The sequence below is a fragment of the Podarcis filfolensis genome (assembly GCF_964270895.1).
Source record: "Podarcis filfolensis genome assembly, chromosome: 4".
Taxonomy (NCBI): domain Eukaryota; kingdom Metazoa; phylum Chordata; class Lepidosauria; order Squamata; family Lacertidae; genus Podarcis; species Podarcis filfolensis.
Window position 1 is genome coordinate 92,104,663 of NC_139607.1, and position 20,747 is coordinate 92,125,409.

The window sequence follows — 20,747 nt, forward strand, 5'->3', positions numbered from 1 at the left end:
GGTTTTGGCTCCAATCACAATGTTTAGGGTTCCTCCTTCACAGTTCGTTCTGACCCTAGTATCATTGCAATGTATTATTGATTGATTGATTGATTGATTGATAGATTGGATTCCCTACCCACCCTTTACCAGGGGTGCGTTCCTACAGTCTAAAAATATAATATTAAAAAGAGTGAAAAGAAATTACAGTAAGATTATAGGGTGAACTGTGTGTGTGTGTTACAGGTAGGTAGCCGTGTTGGGCTGCCGTAGTTGAAACAAAATAAAAAATAAAAAAATCCTTCCAGTAGCCCTTCAGAGACCAACTAAGTTTGTTATTGCTATGAGCTTGTGTGTGTTTGTTATTGCTATGAGCATGTGTGTGTGTGTGTGTCCTGATAAAGGTGAGATCCAAAACATTTTCCACATAAAAACAACACCTCCATTTTATAGTAACCATTTACCACTTGGTTGTCAAGGTAAAGGTAAAGGTAAAGGTACCCCTGCCCGTACGGGCCAGTCTTGACAGACTCTAGGGTTGTGTGCCCATCTCACTTAAGAGGCCGGGGGCCAGCGCTGTCCGGAGACACTTCCGGGTCACATGGCCAGCGTGACAAAGCTGCATCTGGCGAGCCAGCGCAGCACACGGAAACGCCGTTTACCTTCCCGCCAGTAAGCGGTCCCTATTTATCTACTTGCACCCGGGGGTGCTTTCGAACTGCTAGGTTGGCAGGCGCTGGGACCGAGCAACGGGAGCGCACCCCGCCGCGGGGATTCGAACCGCCGACCTTTTGATCGGCAAGCCCTAGGCACTGAGGCTTTTACCCACAGCGCCACCCGCGTCCCGGCTAAAAATATAATATTAAAAAGAGTTGGTTGTCAAAGGGTAGGGTAAATAGTAGGGCTATGCACAGACCCTTGATTTGTGGCCCCGATTTGTAAATCCAGATCAGATCTGGTCTGGATCAAGCTGGACCAATTCCAGCCTGCCCTGGATCAAAATCTGGATTGGGAAATTTAAAAATAGCCAGAAATCCCATTGACTTGCATTGCAAAACCAGAACGGGGCATAACTTTCTTATTTTCTGTTTTTTCGCACGGGGCATGAAATTTGGAGGCATGACAGCCCCTACAGAGGAAATTGGCCTGCATAATTTCATATATATATATATATATATATATATATACACACACACACACACACACACACACGATAGCTGCTGTTTGGTCATGCCCATTTTTATGCTGCCCTGTTTCTTCCATCAAGATTCTGAAAACATTTTTTCCTCTTTTTTTTTTAAAAAAAGGCTTGGTATGCTAGGCACAGGCAGAATTAAATTTTTTATTTCATATTAATAATATTATCTGTGGTTACTCTTATTGTTATTATTTAATGTTTGGAGCCGCGTCGTGCAAGGCCTTCAACCCTCATGCATGCAGACATTGAGTTGGCCCAAAGAATATAGCAATATATAGTTGCACAAGTCCAGGGGGTTCAAAACACCTAGATTCTCTCTTACTTTTGCATACGCAGTGTAGACAAGGGGCTGCTCCTTCCCTACAATCAATTACCATATTTTTTTCGTGTATAAGACTATTTGGCGGGGACTCAAAATTCAGAAAATGGGGGGAAATTGCCCAAAGTTGTTGAGCTTTTTTGTGCCTGCTCGCTGACAAGAGCCACCAATCACCCGCCCATTTGCTGCAGGAACAGCAATTTGACCTTGTCGCAGACACCAATAATCAGTGCTGTCGCTGCTGATAATCTGCTGCTCGCGACAGGAACCAATCCCCCATCCCCACTCTGCACTATCCATGCATAAGACGAGCCCCAATTTTTGAGGTGATTTTATGTAGAAAAAACCTCGTCTTATACATGGAAAGGGGACGCGGGTAGCGCTGTGGGTTAAACCACAGAGCCTAGGGCTTGCCAATCAGAAGGTTGGCAGTTCGAATCCCCGCAACAGGGTGAGCTCCCATTGCTCGGTCCCTGCTCCTGCCAACCTAGCAGTTCGAAAGCACGTCAAAGTGCAGGTAGATAAATAGGTACCGCTCCGGCGGGAAGGTAAACAGCGTTTCCATGTGCTGCTCTGGTTCGCCAGAAGTGGCTTAGTCATGCTGGCCAAATGACCCAGAAGCTGTACACCGGCTCCCTCATCCAATAAAGCGAGATGTGTGCCGCAACCCCAGAGTCGGCCATGACTGGACCTAATGGTCAGGGGTCCCTTTACTTTTATACACGGAAAAGTACAGTGAGCGGGAAGGACTTGTGTCCTTGGCTTTGCCCACAGGGTTGTTCTATATCAGGCATAGGCAAACTCCACCCTCCAGATGTTTTGGGACTACAACTCCCATGATCCCTAGCTAACAGGACCAGTGGTCAGGGATAATGGGAATTGTAGTCCCAAAACATCTGGAGGGCCAAGTTTGCCTATCCCTGTTCTATATGCAAGTGCGTTAGAAGAAGACCAAGGAAGGGCTGGGACCATGGCAGAAAGCTCTCTGGATGTGCCAAGAGATCCCACAACTGCTCCAACCCTTTGAAAATAGAAATGGGGAAACTATGTGCGCTTTTATTTTTGAGAAATCTCTCCGTGATTATGAAAATAATTCCGTTTCTTCCCTAGGGAATGAGATGGTGCTTTATTTTAACCACCCTGCTAGCTGGAGCACATTTCACTCCCCCCACCCTCCTCTTACAGAAAGCCATAATTTACCAAATGTTCACAGATCTCCAGAAATAGTTCGGGGGTTTTTTCCTCTTAAAATATATTTCCAAATGCAGCCATCTCTAATCATGCCAGTGTGTTATGACATCCCTTCTTTCCAAAGAGAATAGCCATGAAATAAAAATTACGGGCCCAAAATCTGCTATTACGTCTCTTCTCCCCTTGTCACTGGAATCGCTTTTCAGAAAATGAAAATGTTCACGCAGGTGCCAAGTAAGAAACCTGGCTGCTTGTGAAAAAAGCGGGAGCTTACTGAGCCTGGTGTGATTGCTTGTGGGGAATAGGACATTTCTTTAAAAAAACAAGACTAGAGGAGCTTGCAGAACCTGCTTCTACTGCATTCTGCTCCATGTGGAGCTAACTCAATACGAGGCAGCCCTGAATGTTCATGTTTACCTTTCGTTCAATGACCGCATGCCCAGATCTCCCTGTACATTAGCTCAGCAAATGTTCTTTGCCCGCTTTGAAGAAAGCTTTTCCATTTTCTTCCCTAGGTCTGGGTTTCAGCATCGCCGGAGGTGTGGGGAATCAGCACATTCCTGGAGACAACAGTATTTATGTTACTAAAATTATTGATGGAGGCGCAGCGCAGAAGGACGGGAGGTTGCAAGTTGGAGACAGGCTCCTTATGGTGAGAAGTTGATGCCAAAGCTTTTATGTGCAGTTGGATGGTGCAATATAATACATATTCAGATTGAGTTGGACAGATTTCGCTGGTTCAGACCAATTAAATCCGCCTTCCTCCTTTTCCTTCTTCCATATAATTTTGCTCCCTCCTTCTTAGAGATCGGGAATAGATTTGATTCCATTTGCCTTTTAATGAAAAAACCACCTAATTCACACTTCTCAGGCCAGTATGTGAACTGAACCTCCACAACTCCGAAATGCACTTTTCAAAAATGCACTTTCTCAGGGAAAAGTGTCCGTAAAAGCACATATATTAGTGAAAATAATGTTTTCTATTAAGGAAAGTTGCTTGCAGAAATGTGTACATTAATCGAAACTGCTTGCAACAGTGCACACAGAAATTTGCACTAAAATGCTGACAAATTTTCATGAGGGTTTTTTTTTATCACAAATTTCTGAACAAATGTTTAGAGCTGAATTTACAACTGAACTATTAGAAATTATGAGAAACTGAAATTGACTGATTTGTCCTTTGCTAGACTGTGTGTATGTTTGCATTTTGGTTCCTGATTTGAAGGAAACTCACTGACCTGTTGAACCCGATACTCCCAGGCCTGACAGCATCTTAGCTTCCTATAAAAAATAAATAAATATAATTGACACTTTTTTGTGTGTGTTTCCCTCCCTTGCTGAACCTAGACAGCAGCTGTAGCCCATTCAGTTCTGTCCTTTGGGGGACAATGCATTGACAATTAAGTGGAACAATAGACTCACTATCTTAAAGCAATTTTTAGGCCTTCAGAAAAAAACAACAAGGAGGGGGGAGAGAACTGCTTCAGTTTTAGAGCTCTCCAAATCACGGAGCTTCAAAAGAGCCATTTGAATAAGCACCAATAGGCCAATTAGAGCTCCCCAGTTCACAGATGTTCACTGCAGAACACTCACTATAGTTGTACTTGAACAGGCATGTGAAGAAACAGAAATGATTTTCAAGAGTGTTGTGTGTTTTTTTTCAAAAGGGCAAAACTTTGCCACAGCACAAAACCGGCACTCAGCTCCCTCTCAGTTACAATCCAATCAAATCCCAAGAGGCAGATGTAAAGGGGGCAATTTTCCACTTGAGCCAGAAATCTAAATAAAATTTGTACGTTTCCCCGGAACTCTTTGCTTGCTCTTCCGCTGTTTCCTTCCTCCCAACATTCGGGCGGCTTGATTTTATTGAATTCGGGCAAAATTTGCTTGGAGGGGCTCTTGAGAGGAAGACTGAAGATCTTCTAGATTAGATTAAAATGGCCAGCATCTAACACACACACACACACCACATAAAAAAATACCCAGTGAAGAATTAATGTGGGGGATGATTTACCGGTATATATACCTCATCTCCCTAGAGCAGCTGAGACCAGCCAAGTTGGGGGGATCCCTTGCAGGCTCTCATCCAGAAACTTTGTCCAAATGTGCTTAGTCTCACCCAGAGTTAAACCATTCTCTAGGCCAGGACTAGCCAATGAGTTGCCCTACAGATGTTGGAAACTACAACTTCCACCAGCCCCAGCCAGCATGGCCTATGATCAGGGGTGGGTCCCAAACAGCTGAAGGCACCTCGCTGGCTCCATAGGACCTTCTACCAAGTTACAATCCCTTGGCCTAACTCAGTTCACGGGGCTGTTGTTAATATAAAAGAGGGAAGCGAGGGAGTACCATGTATGCTGGCTTTTTCTCCTTGGAGGAAAGTGCAATGAACTAATGAAAAGGAAGATTGTAAGCTGCTGTTGTATATTTTTGAGGGGGCACCCCTAAACCCATAGAAATGGTAGGATTTTGATTATTTGGGGTGTGAAGGGAGAGATACAAGGTGCAGAGGAATTCCTAGGCTAGCCTAGGCAAAAGGACTTGGCCAAGCTAGGGCCGTTAAGAAACAATACAGGGCCACCGAGGGCCATTGGCAATACGTGAGAACTATCCTACCCCCTTGCCCTGAGGTGTGAAGGTTGGAAGGTGCTAGGGTAACTGGGTGTGAGGTAACAGGAAAAGGGAGTCTTGAGCAGGGGTGCCAATTTGAATGAAATATTGTGGGGGCCCAGGTAAGCCCCGCCCTGCATAATTGATCACATGATGCTCTGCACACACATACTTTGAATGGGAATGCCCATCAGATATTTTAATATGGGGGCAGAAGCCTCCACAGCCCCTAGGAGTTGGCTCCTGTGGTCTGAAGCAAGGGTTGCTGGAAAGAGAGAGAGAGAGAGACTGGGATCCATCTTGGGCAGGCTGGCTGCAATGCTGTGGGGGACAACCCCCTCTTGAAAGCACCATGCTGTAAGTTCTGGGCTCCTTCCATGCAGACCAAGGGTGTAAATACATGAATAAACCATATTTCTTAAAACTACAACAGGCTCTGCAGTGTCTCAATACAGTGGTACCTCGGGTTAAGTACTTAATTCGTTTAGGAGGTCTGTTCTTAACCTGAAACTGTTCTTAACCTGAAGCACCACTTTAGCTAATAGGACCTCCTGCTGCTGCCGCACTGCCGGAGCACAATTTCTGTACTCATCTTGAAGCAAAGTTCTTAACCTGAGGTACTATTTCTGGGTTAGCAGAGTCTGTAACCTGAAGCATATGTAACCTGAAGCGTATGTAACCTGAGGTACCACTGTACCAGGAATACCTCGACACCCAGAGAGTGGGAGCGGCACACAACTTTTGTAACACTGCACTGTGTGTGCATCCATTTGGTGTATAAAGAGCAGAATCTATTTATAATATGAGTGCTAGAACAATTTGCCCGTGCGTGCTGCAAAGCTTTACCATCTTGCAGTGAAATACTTCGAGATCCCATCAGTGTTCTCTCGTTCAAATTGCCGTCCTGGTCTCATTCAATAAACCAAGCTGTCCTGTGATTAGCAAAGGACGTTAGGGAACCATATTCGTTTTGAAACTTGTACACAAGCCATTGAAATTAGAATCCAAGCAGTCAAGCATCATTCTTTATCCAGGGGCTTCTGAGTTTTAAATGGGAATTCCTCTAAAGCTGTAAACCTTCTCACCTGCAATAATCTAATTGGCACCGTATATTGAATTCCTCGATTAGCATGTGAACGGGTAGCATTTTAGTTTGTGACCAGCCTAATGCATCCATCTCTTTACTCCCATTAGGTAAATAATTACTGTTTAGAAGAAGTAACACATGAAGAAGCAGTAGCAATATTGAAGAATACATCCGACGTAGTTTATTTAAAAGTTGGGAAGCCCACCACCATTTACATGACTGATCCCTATGGCCCACCAGACATTACCCATCGTAAGTAATTGCCTGTCTCGCATTCTTAATGTCATAGAACCATGGAATTGTAGAGTTGGGAGGGATCTCGAGAGTCATCTAGTCCAACCCCCTGCAATGCAGGAATCTCAGCTAAAGCATCCATGACAGATGACCACCCAAACTCTGCTTAAAAAGCTCCAAGGAAGGAGAGTCCACCACCTCCAGATGGAGTCAGTTCCACTGCTGTACAGCTCTTACTGTCGGGAAAGTTCTTCCTGTTGTTGAGTCAGAATCTCCTTTCTTGTAATTGGAATCCATTGGTTCGGGTCCTGCCCTGTTTTTGACTTCAACGCCCATCATCCCTAGCTAACAAGACCAGTGGTCAGGGATGATGGGAACTGTAGTCCAAAAACAGCTGGAGACCCAAGTTTGGGAAGCACTGCTGTAGACACTGCTGTACTCTTCAGATGCTGTGTTTTCAAGTGACTTCATTTGAAAAACTAGAAATTCAAACCCAGGTGAATGGGGAAACACCCTGAGCTCAGGATGCGAAGATGTGGGAGGACCATTCATCTTGATGGACAAAAACAATTTGAAAGCACTGGATTTGAACTCTCACGTGTAGCTCAAACCTGGTTAGCATTTGGTTTCAACACTCGCAGAAGTGTGACCTCTTTTGCTGTAACAAGCAATGGGTTGCTCTTGCCTCCCTGTTCCCAACCCTTGGTCGCAATAGTTTTGTCTAATTTGAACCTGTCTGCTTTTTGAGGTCACCTACTGAGACTGGCTCCAGATGCCCCTATCTCAGGGTGCTAGAGGGGTAGAAGGAAGCAGGAAAACCTTCAGGGGATTATTTTGTGTGGACAAAGGATTGTCCAAAATGGTAGCCAACTGTTGAATTGCTTTAATATTTGTCATTTCTCTGAAGGGTTGGCTGCCTGTTTAACAGAAGGTTGGAGTAGAAATATTGAGCTGCATCCCGGGAAAGTCAGCTGCACTTAGCTCCCCCTGAAATCAGTTGGGCTTGAGTTAAGTCATGGCGAACGTGCCCCGTTGATTCCAAAGTGACTTAAATGGGATCCATCCCCATTTAAATAAAATGAGCTCTGCTGCAACAAGCTGTGCAGTGTCCAAATCCCACTACAGTGGTACCTCGGGTTAAGAACTTAATTCATTCTGGAGGTCTGTTCTTAACCTGAAACTGTTCCTAACCTGAAACACCACTTTAGCTAATGGGGCCTCCCGCTGCCGCCGCGCCGCTAGAGCATGATTTCTGTTCTCATCCTGAAGCAAAGTTCTTAACCCGAGGTACTATTTCTGGGTTAGCGGAGTCTGTAACCTGCAGCGTAAGTAACCTGAAGTGTATGTAACCCGAGGTAATCACAACTCATTTGTTTGTTTTTAACCTGCAGCTTATTCCCCGCCAATGGAAAACCATATACTGTCTTCAGGCAACAACGGCACTTTAGAATACAAGGCATCTTTGGCTCCCATCTCACCGGGAAGATATTCGCCTATCCCAAAGCACATGCTTGTCGAGGATGACTATACCAGGTCAGATATCTGCCTTTACTGAGTGCCTCTGATTGATTACTTGGTTCAGGAAGCACAATTTTAATGCCATTACTATAATGTTGGCAGTGCATGAACAGTGGAGCAGTCTCATTACATAAGGACTCTCAAAATCATCAGGAAGCAGGAGATGCATCACCTTCTCTTGCGCGTAATTAATGGTTAGCCTAATGGGCCACACAGTGTACTATGACAGGGGGTAGACAACAGGTGCAACCTCAGTGGCTTGTAATAACCCTGACCCACCACTACTTGCCACTGGCTACCAAAGCCTCAATATTTTCCTGCCCTGTTCTCTGCCTCAAAGGCCAGCCCCAATTTCTCTTCCCCTTCCTCCTTCTCCCAGCCCAGCTCCTTGCAGAATATCATGGATTTTCCTGCTATTCTGCTGGGCACTGCATTCTGCACGACACTTTCTCATTTATTTGGATGCTTTTATATGCCTTCCTTTGCATATAAAAAGGCAACTTGACAGCGCAGCCGAATAAGACTAAAAGAACGCTTCAGCTATCTAATATAACACAGCCCTTAGAAAACATAACACAATGACTCTTAATTGGCTAAAGAAGCAATTTACTAGCAGCAGCAGCAGCTAATCCATTGATCTAATCGGGTTCCTCCTCCTTCAAATGCCCTCTGAAAAAGGTACATTTTAACCAGCCAACTAAAACAATACAGGAAAGATAGTAGAGAGGGAGATCTGCATGCAAGGAGTGACGACTGAAAAGGCCATTTCCCAGAGCTCCACGCTGCGTGCTTCATCCTGCGTAGGGTCTCACCTGCTGATCTTAAAACATGGGCAGGTTGTTGTGGAAGAAGTTGTCCTTGCAAATATGTAGCTTGAAGACAACATGGCAGCTACTGTTCCCAAATTTGCCCCCTGCCACTCCTGAGTTAGCGCCACATCCTCTGAGTTAGTGCCACATCCTTGGGACGTCTGCTCACCCCACTTCCATATTTGTCCCTCAACCCAAGGCTCATATGTTGGGCAACACTCACCTCCAAGTTGCTTCTTCTGTGGGATCTCTTGCCCATTGCAATCTTTCGTCTTGCATATCTGAAATACGCACACCTAGTTCGGGGCAGAATGGAGGGGGCTTTTCCTCCCCTTTGCCTCTGTATTGGCAGCAAAAGTGCTTCCCTCTTCAGACTGCTGTCTCAGTTTTTATAACCCGCTGCGAGAGCAACTGCACAGAGATCTATTATGCAGAGATAATGCAGATTTGATTCTGCATCTGTCTCTAGTGATCTGCTCAGTCAGCTCACTCAGGCCCAGCTTCAAAGTACAAGCAATCTCAATCAACTATGAGTTTCTTCTGCCATTCATATGCATGTGGTCACCCTGATTGTTTGGACCGCTGAAGAGCAATAGTCTATAAACCACCCAAAAAATGCACATCGCCTACATAAGCACATGACACATATACCCTTCCCCTCTGCACTAGTTTTCAGCATTTAAGAATGACAGGAACATGACATGGATACATTATGACAAACCCCACAAGAATATATGCCTCTGGCAGCTCTCTGCTGAGTGCATGGGACCTTGACACCCTACCTTCTCCCCAAGAACCTTGAGAAAGGTTTTGTTCAGTTGCTATGAATTTGTTTAGAGAGCCCAAGCCATTTTTATTTTTAAAAAATTAACCTCCCCCCCATGAATACACATCTGGGCGCTCTCTTGTTATTAGCTTCAAAGTGCAGCCATTCCCTCAAACGAAAGCCTTCGGTTTTGCATGCTAATATTGAACCCACATTGGAAAGGCTTGTGGGAAAGTTAAAAAAACAATGATAATTTCATATCATTATTCTCTGATGCGAAAGCAAAGGAGCCATTTAATCACCCTGAGTGTCCAGTCAGCAGGGAGCTGCATCCCATCATGGCTCTTTGATGACTCTGCCCATGTGGTTTAGGTGTCTGGAAGCAGGCACTTCACATTCTGGATGGAGCGAGGTGTTTGGCTGCAAATGCAGGTCTGGGGTTGGCTTCTGACATTGCCAGAGAATTTGAGCGAGGAGGAAATGGCTGCCACCAGTAGTGACCTGTGGGATGCCATGAAGTCATGGAGCTATCTTCCCAGCACCAACCTCATTGCAATTTACCTGGGTGGTGCGCTGAGGTCAGGACTGCCCACACCCCACTGTGAAATTAATCTGGCCAGCGCTGGGTACCATAAGGTTACCAGACGTCCCTGTTTCCCGGGGACAGCCCCCGCATTTACAAATCAGTCCCCTGACAAAATCCATCTATTTAGTAGGAAGTTGAAAAGTGTCCCTGGATTCATTGGAAAAAAATCTGGTAACCTTAGGGTACCATACCCTATAATAGCCAATACAACCCATTCCCCTCTTGAACAAGTAAACTTCCGGGGTATTGTCAGAATACAAAGCTGGCGGACCTAAGCTTTCCCAGAAAGGGCATTTTTGTTTTGCATCAGGAGAGAGCCCAGCCAGAGCGCTGCAGTCCTGTTAGTTGCCTAGGAACATTGCCACTGCTACCAGGCCTATGCTGCAGCCCAGGAATCCTAGACCTGTTCTGCGTTTTAAAAGTGCCATGAGTGAAGCGACATCGATTGGAGAGCATTGCACGAGACAAAGCTCCATCTTCTAGCTCCCTTTACGATATCGGCCCTAGTGACTTCTCTCTCTTTTTGCAGATATGACTTCCCTTGGTAGGTGTTTCCCACTGGAACAGGGACCACTGCCAGCCAGTAGGGGGATTCTCATGAGTGCAAGAGATACGATCAATCCCTGAAACAGACAGACAAACAAACAAAATCCTTTAATTCATTTTTGTTCACTTCTGCCTGCTGGAAAGGGAGAAGATCTTATGCCTTCTTTTAGAGTAACTTTCAGTGCTCTAAACACAAGATTTGCGGGCACCGGCTTGTGAACCTGCTTAAATGTAGTGCTACTTATTTTGGTGTGAATATTTTCATGTTGCTCAGTTTGCGCAATAAGAAACAAAAGGCAGCGTGTGCCAGTGGTTGGATTGGGAGCTAGAAAGTCAGCCTTCAGCTCCCTTCTCTCCTACTGACTTTGTGTGTGTGTGTGTGCGTGCGTGCGTGTACATCATCTTTGCTTTTTTGCAGCTTTCTTGATGCTATACGAAATCGCTACTGAAAGTTTGCCTGCTTGTGTAATGAATTTTTGCAACCTGTAGATGAGAAATACTAAATAATGTGAAGCTTTGGCAATATATTGTCATGTGTTTGGAAAGGAGCAGAATGTTTTTCTGAATGCATTTGGGGGAAATGCTATTGTTGGATCCAGACAGGAAGTTAGATGGACTTAAGGCCCATTCAAAGCAATGAGAAAAAAGACAGTCATGACTCAGTTTACACCCCGTTGATTTTAATGAGATGCAAGTGCAACTAACCTAACCTGGACCCAACCCCTTTTTTAAAAGCAGAAACAATAAGCAACAGCCCTAAATTAGATTAAATTTCAATGAAGCTCGAGTCGACCGTCCACAAATTATGTAACAAAGTTTACCCACCAATGCCTGCTATGTTATTATGCAGTTATATTTCATAATAATGCTTTTAATGTGCTTCAGGGGAAGAAAGCACCTATGTTCTTGCCATGGGATCCAATGTAAATATTCAGCGATTAAACTTACTCAATCAGTTCAAAGATCCATCTAGCCCAGCATTTTTTGCATCCAGTAGAGGCCAGCACGAAGGTACATGTTTCTGCTTTCTGTCCTCAGTTTAGGGACCGGGTAGAATTCAATTCAGTTTGCATTTATGTGCTTTCCAAAATGACACATGAACCAAGGCAAAGCCGTCTTTCAAAGTTTGCACCTCTCTGAACGTTGCAGCGCAAATTCTCCAGACGAGTAATGCATATATTCGGACAAACTGTTCCTTAAAATGCATGTGTTAGTGAAAATAACACAAAAAACTGACGTGCATAGGAGAGAGAAATTACACTTAATTCCTAACGAATTCTCATAAGAGCCGACTGAAATGTGGTGAATTTGGAAAAAAAGAATGTGTCACAAATTAATGCAGAAATGGAATGGCATTCAAGTTGTGAGTGAACACATGAGCAATTAACAAGATAGGCGGCTCCATCCATTCCTCCCTCTGATTACAAGATAAGGAGAGCACAAGATGCAAAAGATCCCTGGTTCTGTCCCTGGCATCCTCACCTGGTAGCAGGTGACAAGGAAAAGCCTGATACCCTGGACAGCCTTTGTCATCTGAACAACCTGTAGCAATGCAGCTTCCTATTGGCATTATGCTCTGTATAACCACCTAGTATGCTATGACGACTGAAGTCTGAAAGCAGAAATACATATCTGTATCTCGTTCCCCTGCCCAGTTTCTCAATGAGGTTGTTGAGTCTGAGAGGCAGTGCCCTGGTTTGATCTCTGTGAATTCCATGGGAGCATAGGAGCCAACACTTAGGGAAAAACAAAAAAAAAAATTCCTTCCAGTAGCACCTTAAAGACCAACTAAGTTAGTTCTTGGTATGAGCTTTCGTGTGCATGCACACTTCTTCAGATACACTGAAACAGAAGTTGCCAGATCCTTCTATATAGTGAGAAGGTGGGGAGGGGTATTACTCAGAAGGGTGGTGGGAATGGGTGATTGGCAGATAGCTGTGATGAGCCTGTTGACGACTATTGCAGTCGTTAAGAGTCGTCAACAGGCTCATCACAGCTATCTGCCAATCACCCATTCCCACCACCCTTCTGAGTAATACCCCTCCCCACCTTCTCACTATATAGAAGGATCTGGCAACTTCTGTTTCAGTGTATCTGAAGAAGTGTGCATGCACACGAAAGCTCATACCAAGAACTAACTTAGTTGGTCTTTAAGGTGCTACTGGAAGGAATTTTTTTTTTTTTTTTTTGACTATGGCAGACCAACACGGCTACCTATCTGTAACTAACACTTAGGGAGTGAGGTTCCTTTGCCACACCCCAAGAAAATACTTGAGGGGCTCACCCCTAAGTTGACGGACATTGCCATTCAAATGCTGTGCATCTTGTGATTGATTATGTGGGGTGGGGCTTGCCTGCTCCCACTCCAATATATTATTCAAGTTGGCACCCCTTTGTTGGAGCATGTCGGGCAGCCCCCAGGCATGTGGTTGATTCTGTGTGTGTGTGTGTGTTTAAATTTACTGGTTTATATGAGTGGAAATCCTCCATGACAGGTGGAACCCTGACTGGGTCAGAATCCCTGCCTGCATACAATAAGCAAGGAAATCCCTTTCCTATATGTCCAAATAGAATAGAATAGAATTTATTATTTACACCCTGCCCATCTGGCTGGGTTTCCCCAGCCACTCTGGGTGGCTCCCAACAGAGTATTAAAATACAGTGGTCTGTCAAACATTAAAAGCTTCCCTAAAGAGGGCTGCCTTCAGATGTCTTCTAAAAGTCTGGTAGTTGTTCTTCTCTTTGACATCTGGTGGGAGGGCGTGCCACAGGGCGGGTGCCACTACCGAGAAGGCCCTCTGCCTGGTGGATATGCAGGCGGTGGATAAACCTTTGTGTGATGTGCATTCATCGTGGAAGATGTTGTTCTTTCCGTACTTGGGAAGATTTGTGTGAGTCTCACTATCTTGCCAGTCAGAGTAGACCAGAGTAGCATCAGGGGGCCCTCCCCAGAACACAACCTGAGTTGCCCTTTCCTTGGGTGATTCCCACCCCCCAAGCAGGAATATGTCCTTGGACTCCAGCAATGTGTCTTCACTTGCCTGATGGAGGATGCAGAGGGGGGTGTACAGAAAGTAGCTTACTGTACAAAGGGGGGATGTATTAATTGATCCACTCGCTTTTGCCTCTGGCCACACCAGCCACTGGAAGTTTCCCTAGAGGGGAAGATGGTCCTCAGGTGGGAAAAGGTTTCTACTCTAGACTATACAATACTGAGCTGGATGGATTCATTGTCTGATTTCAAACCAGGCATGTTTCTATGATCTACCCTCTGCATCTTGCCACTCTCACAGTGTCTAAATATTGTGGGATACATAATCTTTGGACAGCCCATGGCTTAGCCGATGCCAAATCATCTCCACCATCGGTTTCAACCTCCCCCGTCCCCACCCCAGCCACATTCGCTGCAGTTATTCTCTCGTGTAGCCCTGTGTATTTTTAAGCAAACAAACATGATCATTACTGCAAGTCCTCAATGCCGCTTCGCATGGTAACCATGACAACCTTGAGGTATGGAATGTGCGTTCCATGCGCTGTCCAAGCATGGAGGTGCTGCTGGCTAATTTCTGCTTTGCTTGTTTCGATAATGAAACTAGAGAGGGAGAGAGAATGATATTCTGTAGTTTGATAGAGCTAAGTGCATGTTGGCAGTTTAGCCTAACACATAGCTCACAAGAGAGAGAAATGACCAAGGTTGTATTCCCCCCCCCTTCTTCTTCTTATCACTAATTCACTGCTACAGTATTTTTTACTATGCTTCCTGAATGGTCCGAAAGTTAACCAGAAACCTCTGTTCTTTTGCTTCTCCAGGCAATTCCATTGTTATTAATATTTACAGTTCACTGTTGAGCGGGTTTTGCTTGCATGTTGCAATGTGTTTAAGTATCAACTGATGCTGAGTTTTGCTGTGAACTCTCTTAAAAAATAATTGCTTTTCTTTTCTTTTCCTGTAAATACAAGTGAAATGTTTATCCAGGCTAATGAGTACATGAGGGATCCAGAAATAAAAGTCAGCTAGAGCTGTATGTTAAAACAAATATAAGGAAGGATATTTAGAGGGTTAGTGGTTGGTAAAAATCCCAGGGCTTTTTTTAAAAAAATCAGATATACCTAGCAGTGACATACTTGCCCTTCTTTAGTGTCTACTAATCATTTCCAACCCCCAAAAGCCATTACTTAAGGAGTATGCAGCTTTTGATCTCTCTGTCAGATACAGTGGTACCTCAGGTCAAGAACATAATTCGTTCTGGAGGTCCATTCTTAACCTGAAACTGTTCTTAACTAGAGGTGTACTTTCACTAATGGGGCCTCCTGCTGCCGCCGCACGATTTCTGTTCTCATCCTGAAGCAAAGTTCTTAACCCGGGGTACTATTTCTGGGTTAGAGGAGTCCGTAACCTGAAGTGTCTGTATCCTGAAGTGTCTGTAACCCGAGGTACCACTGTATACACAGCTGTTGAAATCTTTCTTTCCCATCCAAACCAAACCCCTAGGCCGATATTGCCCTGCTAGTATTATGTGAAAACAATGAGCATGGGCTTTGATCACTGGCCTACGCTTCCATAGATGCAGAATCCCACCCAGATTGCACAGCTAGCTCCTCTCACACAGCACAACAACCTTGTTCTGTGGAGAGGGCGCAGCTCTGGGGACAAATTGACTACAGCCAATTTGAGCCACCATGTCACGAGCCTCAGGGGCTGATGGGAGTTGTAGTCCAGCAACATCTGCAGGGCACCAGGCTGGCCTAGACCACCAGATTTCTGCAAGGATGTTGTCGTCGTTTTCAGTCCCAGAAAGAAATTAGTACTCAAGCCCTGGGCTGGTACACATTAGAAGATGCTTTAGTTTAGAGAGCCTGTTGATGAGATCTTTTTCTCTTTAGTAATCAAGCTCAGGGTGGCATAGTGTGTTCTCTCCCCCATCACCCCAATTTTATTTTCACAAAAACCCTTTGAGTAAGGTTAGCTGGGGGGGGAGTGTGTGGTATGGGATAGCTTTATGCTGGAGACAGATCCTCACCCTGGATCTGCAATGGCCTCTTCATGATCAACTCTCGTCTTGAAGCAACAGCAGTTGGGGTTCCAGAGATAGGTTCCTGACCATTAAGACCTTAATTTTAACAACTCAGTGTATTTTTTTTTTTTTTTGCTGCATATGACCCTGCTTTCTACAGTGTAAACCTGTGGCTGCTGCTTATTCTGCAACTGTCAGGTGTTTGGTGTTTGAATAATGCTTTTCAGTCGAAGTTGCACTGTTATGACAGCATGGTTTGGTGTTGGAAAATATCCTGTGATCCGTGCAATGCACATGTCCTCTTGGAACTGTTTCCCTGCCCCATACTGTGATTATATTATTGCCATAGTGTGCTTTTTTTCTTAAAAAAATTTAATAATGCCAAACTTGAAGGTGCGTGAATATAAGCCAGAAAATACACATTTACCTGCTATCCAATTCACCAGCCATCAATATATCCCTATTTTTTTCCGTCATGGAAACCAAAGTAGTCTAAATGTGGTTTCCAAGCAGTTACACCTCCAGGCACTATCAAGACCCAACCCTGCTCAGCTTCAGCAAAGCAGTGGATTTATGTGCCTTCAACTTCCCCCAGCACCTGTATGAGAATCAGACCTGTGTCCTTGGCCTTATTAGCACGACATACTAATCAGGTGCTCATTAACATGGAAGGAAGGATGCAATCTAGCCCTAATTCGGCAGAGGGGAGGAGAACAATTATTTCCACTGAGGAAACAGGAAGCGACCGTTTATTCTATATTTATACTATAAAAGACATTTCGGCATTTCTGCTTAGGAAAGAAAAGGCTTCTAGCAAATATTGCAGAATTCAGAGGTCTGCCCTTCTTTGAGATTGAAAGAAAGGGAGACCCTGTCCCCCAGGGGAGATGAGGAATCTGGGTGATGCATTTTTAACGCCACCTGATCAGTCCCCCCCCCCAACTATCATGTTGGCTGGTTTCCGATGCTTCTTGTCCAACAAGCTGTGGTTTGTCAGAGAAAGAACAAGCTATCCCTCCTCCCCTTCTTCCTTCATGTACCTGGGTGTCACCACCCCCTCCACTTGTGTTCTCTGAAGATCTGCATGTTCAAATTGCATCAGAAGGGTCTTCTGCTCAGATACCAATGTAGGCACATAGGCCCCTGCTTCATTCCATGTGATCCTACATAAATATTCAACAATTAAACTTACTTGATCAGATCAAATATCCATCTAGCCCAGCATTGTTTTGTGTCCAGTAGAGGCCAGCCTGAAGGTACATCTTCCTGCTTTCTGTCCTCAGTTTAGGGACAGGGGAGAATTCATTTCAGTTATGTACATTCCAAAATGTCGCATGTTCCGAGGCAAAACATTTGCGCCTCTCTGAACATTGCAATGCAAATTCTCCAGACATCCAGACAAGTACAGTCATACCTCGGGTTACAGCCGCTTCAGGTTGCGTTTTTTCAGGTTGCGGATCGCCGAAACCTGGAAGTGCCAGAACAGATTACTTCAGGGTTTTGGTGGTCACACATGTGCAGAAGCACTAAATCGCACATTGTGCATGCGCGGAAGCGCCAAATCGCAACCCGCGCGTGTGCAGATGCGGGTTGCGAACGCTGCAGGTTGTGAACGTGCATCCTGCACGGATCACGTTCGCAACCCGAGCGTCCACTGTAATGTGTAACAAAATGCATATATTGGGACAAACTGTTCCTAAAAATGCATGTGTTGTTTAAAATAACACACACAAACTGACGTGCATAAGAGGGGGAAATCACACTAAATTCCTAACGATTTTTCATAAGAGCCAACTGAAATGTGGAGAATGGGGGGTGGGGGAGAGAAAGAATATGTCACAAATTAATGCAGGAATGGAATGCCTCGTGAAGAGAGACTTTGGGGCCCAGTCAGCATCCCTCGTGATGTAGAGGAACTCTACACAGGTAAATCAGCAGGTGGCTAAAGCTCCTCCTGATGTAGCCTGGACAGCCAGAATGGCAGTGGCAGTGGTACTGGGCAAGACCAGGATCCCCTCCATGCTTTTGGCCAATGTGCAGAAAGGGCCAGTGAACCCTGCTGGGGTCTCATCCATACCATACAATTAAAGCATGTGGCTTCCTTCTGAAGAAACCTGGGAACTGTAGTTTGTTTAGCGCACTGGGAATCGTAGCCCTGACTGTAGCCCTCGTACCGTTTCCAGGATTCTTGAGGGGGAACACCTGTGCTTTAAATGTGGATGTGGTTGTAGTTTTCATGGGCGTTCCAGAATGGACTGCCAGGCTCATGGAGCTACAAGTGGACACAGAACTTTTAATACTTTAAACAGCCAGAGAATAACCTCCAGGTCACTTCCTAACATTAAGGTAAACTTCAAGTGGGGGAGAGAATTGTTGTGCTCAGATCCTGCTTTCACCTGGTTGGCCTTTGTGAGGACAGGATGCTGGGCTACATGGGCCATTGGCCTGATCCTGCCTTTCTTACGTTCTTAAGCAGTAGCTGCCACTGAACCTTCTGAAACTTTCTGTGGCAGCCCTCCCACCCACTTTGGTTCACATGCACACTCCCCAATGGCTGAAAAAGCTCAGCCCAAAATGTTTGGCCTAGCTCTAACTGAAACCACAAGCTGGATGTCATGGGGGAACTGTGGTTCAGCAGAAATGGGAGACTGAACTGCAATTAGACACGCTGTGCAGGGGAAAGGCGTGCTTTCAAACTTGCAGCTTATTCCGCTCCAATAAACCATAGTTTCTTGCACTTGGCATGTTGCCTAGCTGAACCTGGTCTATATAACGTTGCTGTCACACCATTGCACCAGTCTTCAAGCTGTGCTTTCAGGGTTCAGGCCTGGGGTCCCTTGGAATTGCAGAAGGGGAGCATGTCCCGAAACACATTGTGCTTGCCACTGATGACCTTTCTGTGCAAAACTGCAGGGAAGTGTTGTATATGTACTGGGGACCCCATTCAATTAAAAGTGGCCTCGCCAACGTCCTGCATGAACCAAGTGTGCACCCTTAAATATGTCCTCAGAATCCTCTGCAATGAACATAGGATCCTTGGTGGATGTGCACAAGTTTCTCAGCAGCCGTGGAACACTATAGAGTATGAAAGCCTGATTTGGCAAATGAAAAACTCACTATTTAGTGCAGGCATAGGCAAACTCAGCCCTCCTGATGTTTTGGGACTACAACTCCCATCATCCCTAGCTAACAGGACTAGTGGTCAGGGATGATGGGAACTGTAGTCTCAAAACATTGGGAGGGCCAAGTTTGCCTATACCTGATTTAGAGGCTTAGCTCTAGCTAGATATTGAATTCTAAAAAACAAACCCCAGAGCAGTAGATTTCAGCATGCAATGCGTGCTTGATTACTTGATTATGCAATGGTGTGTGTGTGTGTGTGTGTGTGTGTGTGTGTAGCAATGTTATGGCGACATAAAGAACAAATGAAAATGGAAGAGTAGAAAATGGGCTGATAAAGAGAAACTCCCCACAGTTTTCTACTTATCGATAGCAGCCAATTTCTTATTCGCTTGCGTAAGTTGCATGAGCTGATGGAGCACTGCGTCTCACAGAAAATAACCCTCTTGCTTGCCGCAAACATTGGGATCCTTCATCATGTAAATTCATTTGGAGTGATTGCTGATTATCTGAAACTAATCAAGCAGCAGTGTTCTGGCAACACTGGAGGGGTTTTGATTCGGTGGGGGGAATAAAAGGGGGGATGGAGAGTCGAAAGACAAATGTAGATTTTAGCCATGAAGAATGAGAATGTCAATGCTCACACAGGGATCTTTAATGAGCAGAGGCTTTCCCATTCAGTTTCGCTGTGGTGAAGCCACAAGGAGGTGGCTTTTACTTACTGCGTTCACAAGGAAGCTCGTTTTTCTCCCCTTTAATGTTTCCTCTATTTTCTTTGCTTGGTGATATCTGAGAATAAGCGTATCCTGCAGTATTTTGTTCCACTCTTCCACCACAAGGGCCTTCAAGGGATCTTATGGCAACAATTGGCCCGAGTCCCAGTGACACCTTCACCAGGCACAGTGGAGAATGTGCAGATAATCCGTCCATGAAGAGGGAATTCTGCCCATTCCCCGGTCAATATACAGAGTCTTCAACAGGCCTCGGAAAATGTGAATCCTAGAATTGCAAAGGTTGGAAGGGACCCCAAAGCTCATCTAGTTCAGTGCAGAAATCCAGAAGTCAATCGAAAAATCACTCTTTTTTTTTTTTGGTGTTTTTGTAAAAAAAAGAAAGAAGAAAAAGCTCAGGTGCTTTCCTAAAAAAGCTCAACTTTTTGAGATATAGCAGCCCTGTCTTAGAGAATATGTGCATTTTGATTGGGTTTTGTGCATCCTCTGGCCATTATGCATAATCCCCAAATTCTTTGGGGAATGTGCATATCTTCTCTGTGAGAAGATGGCTGCCCAGTATGTGGAACACCCTCCACAGACATGTTTTCCTAACACATTGGCTGCTATTTTAAGAGGAGAAAAAGAGGTTGTGCCAAAGGCCCTTCTGGTTCAACACTCAGCTCAGCAGCCAGCCAGATGACTCCGGGAAGCCCACCTCCTTTACAGAACATAGGGACAATCACACTGTCCTGCAACTTGCATTCAGAGGCTTAGTGCCATCAATCCTTGAGGTTGACCCACTATGACATCCAGTGGTGGAGGAACAGCTGCCTTGTTCTCTTGAGCTTTTGGTTGCATTTGATTGCATTTGAGCTCCTTCCATTTCCCCAGTTGTTTAAATTGGAACCTGTAGTGTGACTTCCTTGGTCTGATTTCTGCCATGACATGGGATATAGAAACATAGGGATCTGCTTTATAACAGAGCCCGGACCATTAGTCCCTCTAGTGTAGCAAACGTAGGACAGCAGCTCTAGTCCTACATTTCTAGTCCTTCCT

General features: G+C 45.0%; 1 protein-coding gene across 36 annotated transcripts in view; it reads left to right on the top strand.

The window, feature by feature from the left end:
- DLG2 (discs large MAGUK scaffold protein 2) overlaps window positions 1-20,747 on the top strand; it is an 877,737-nt gene that overhangs the window by 664,925 nt on the left and 192,065 nt on the right. For all 36 annotated transcript variants that reach the window (XM_083609628.1, XM_083609598.1, XM_083609629.1 and 33 more), the window contains 3 exons: window positions 3,203-3,339; window positions 6,492-6,636; window positions 8,010-8,151. In XM_083609628.1, coding sequence (XP_083465754.1) covers window positions 3,203-3,339; window positions 6,492-6,636; window positions 8,010-8,151 — 424 coding nt within the window. The remainder of the gene's footprint in view (window positions 1-3,202; window positions 3,340-6,491; window positions 6,637-8,009; window positions 8,152-20,747) is intronic.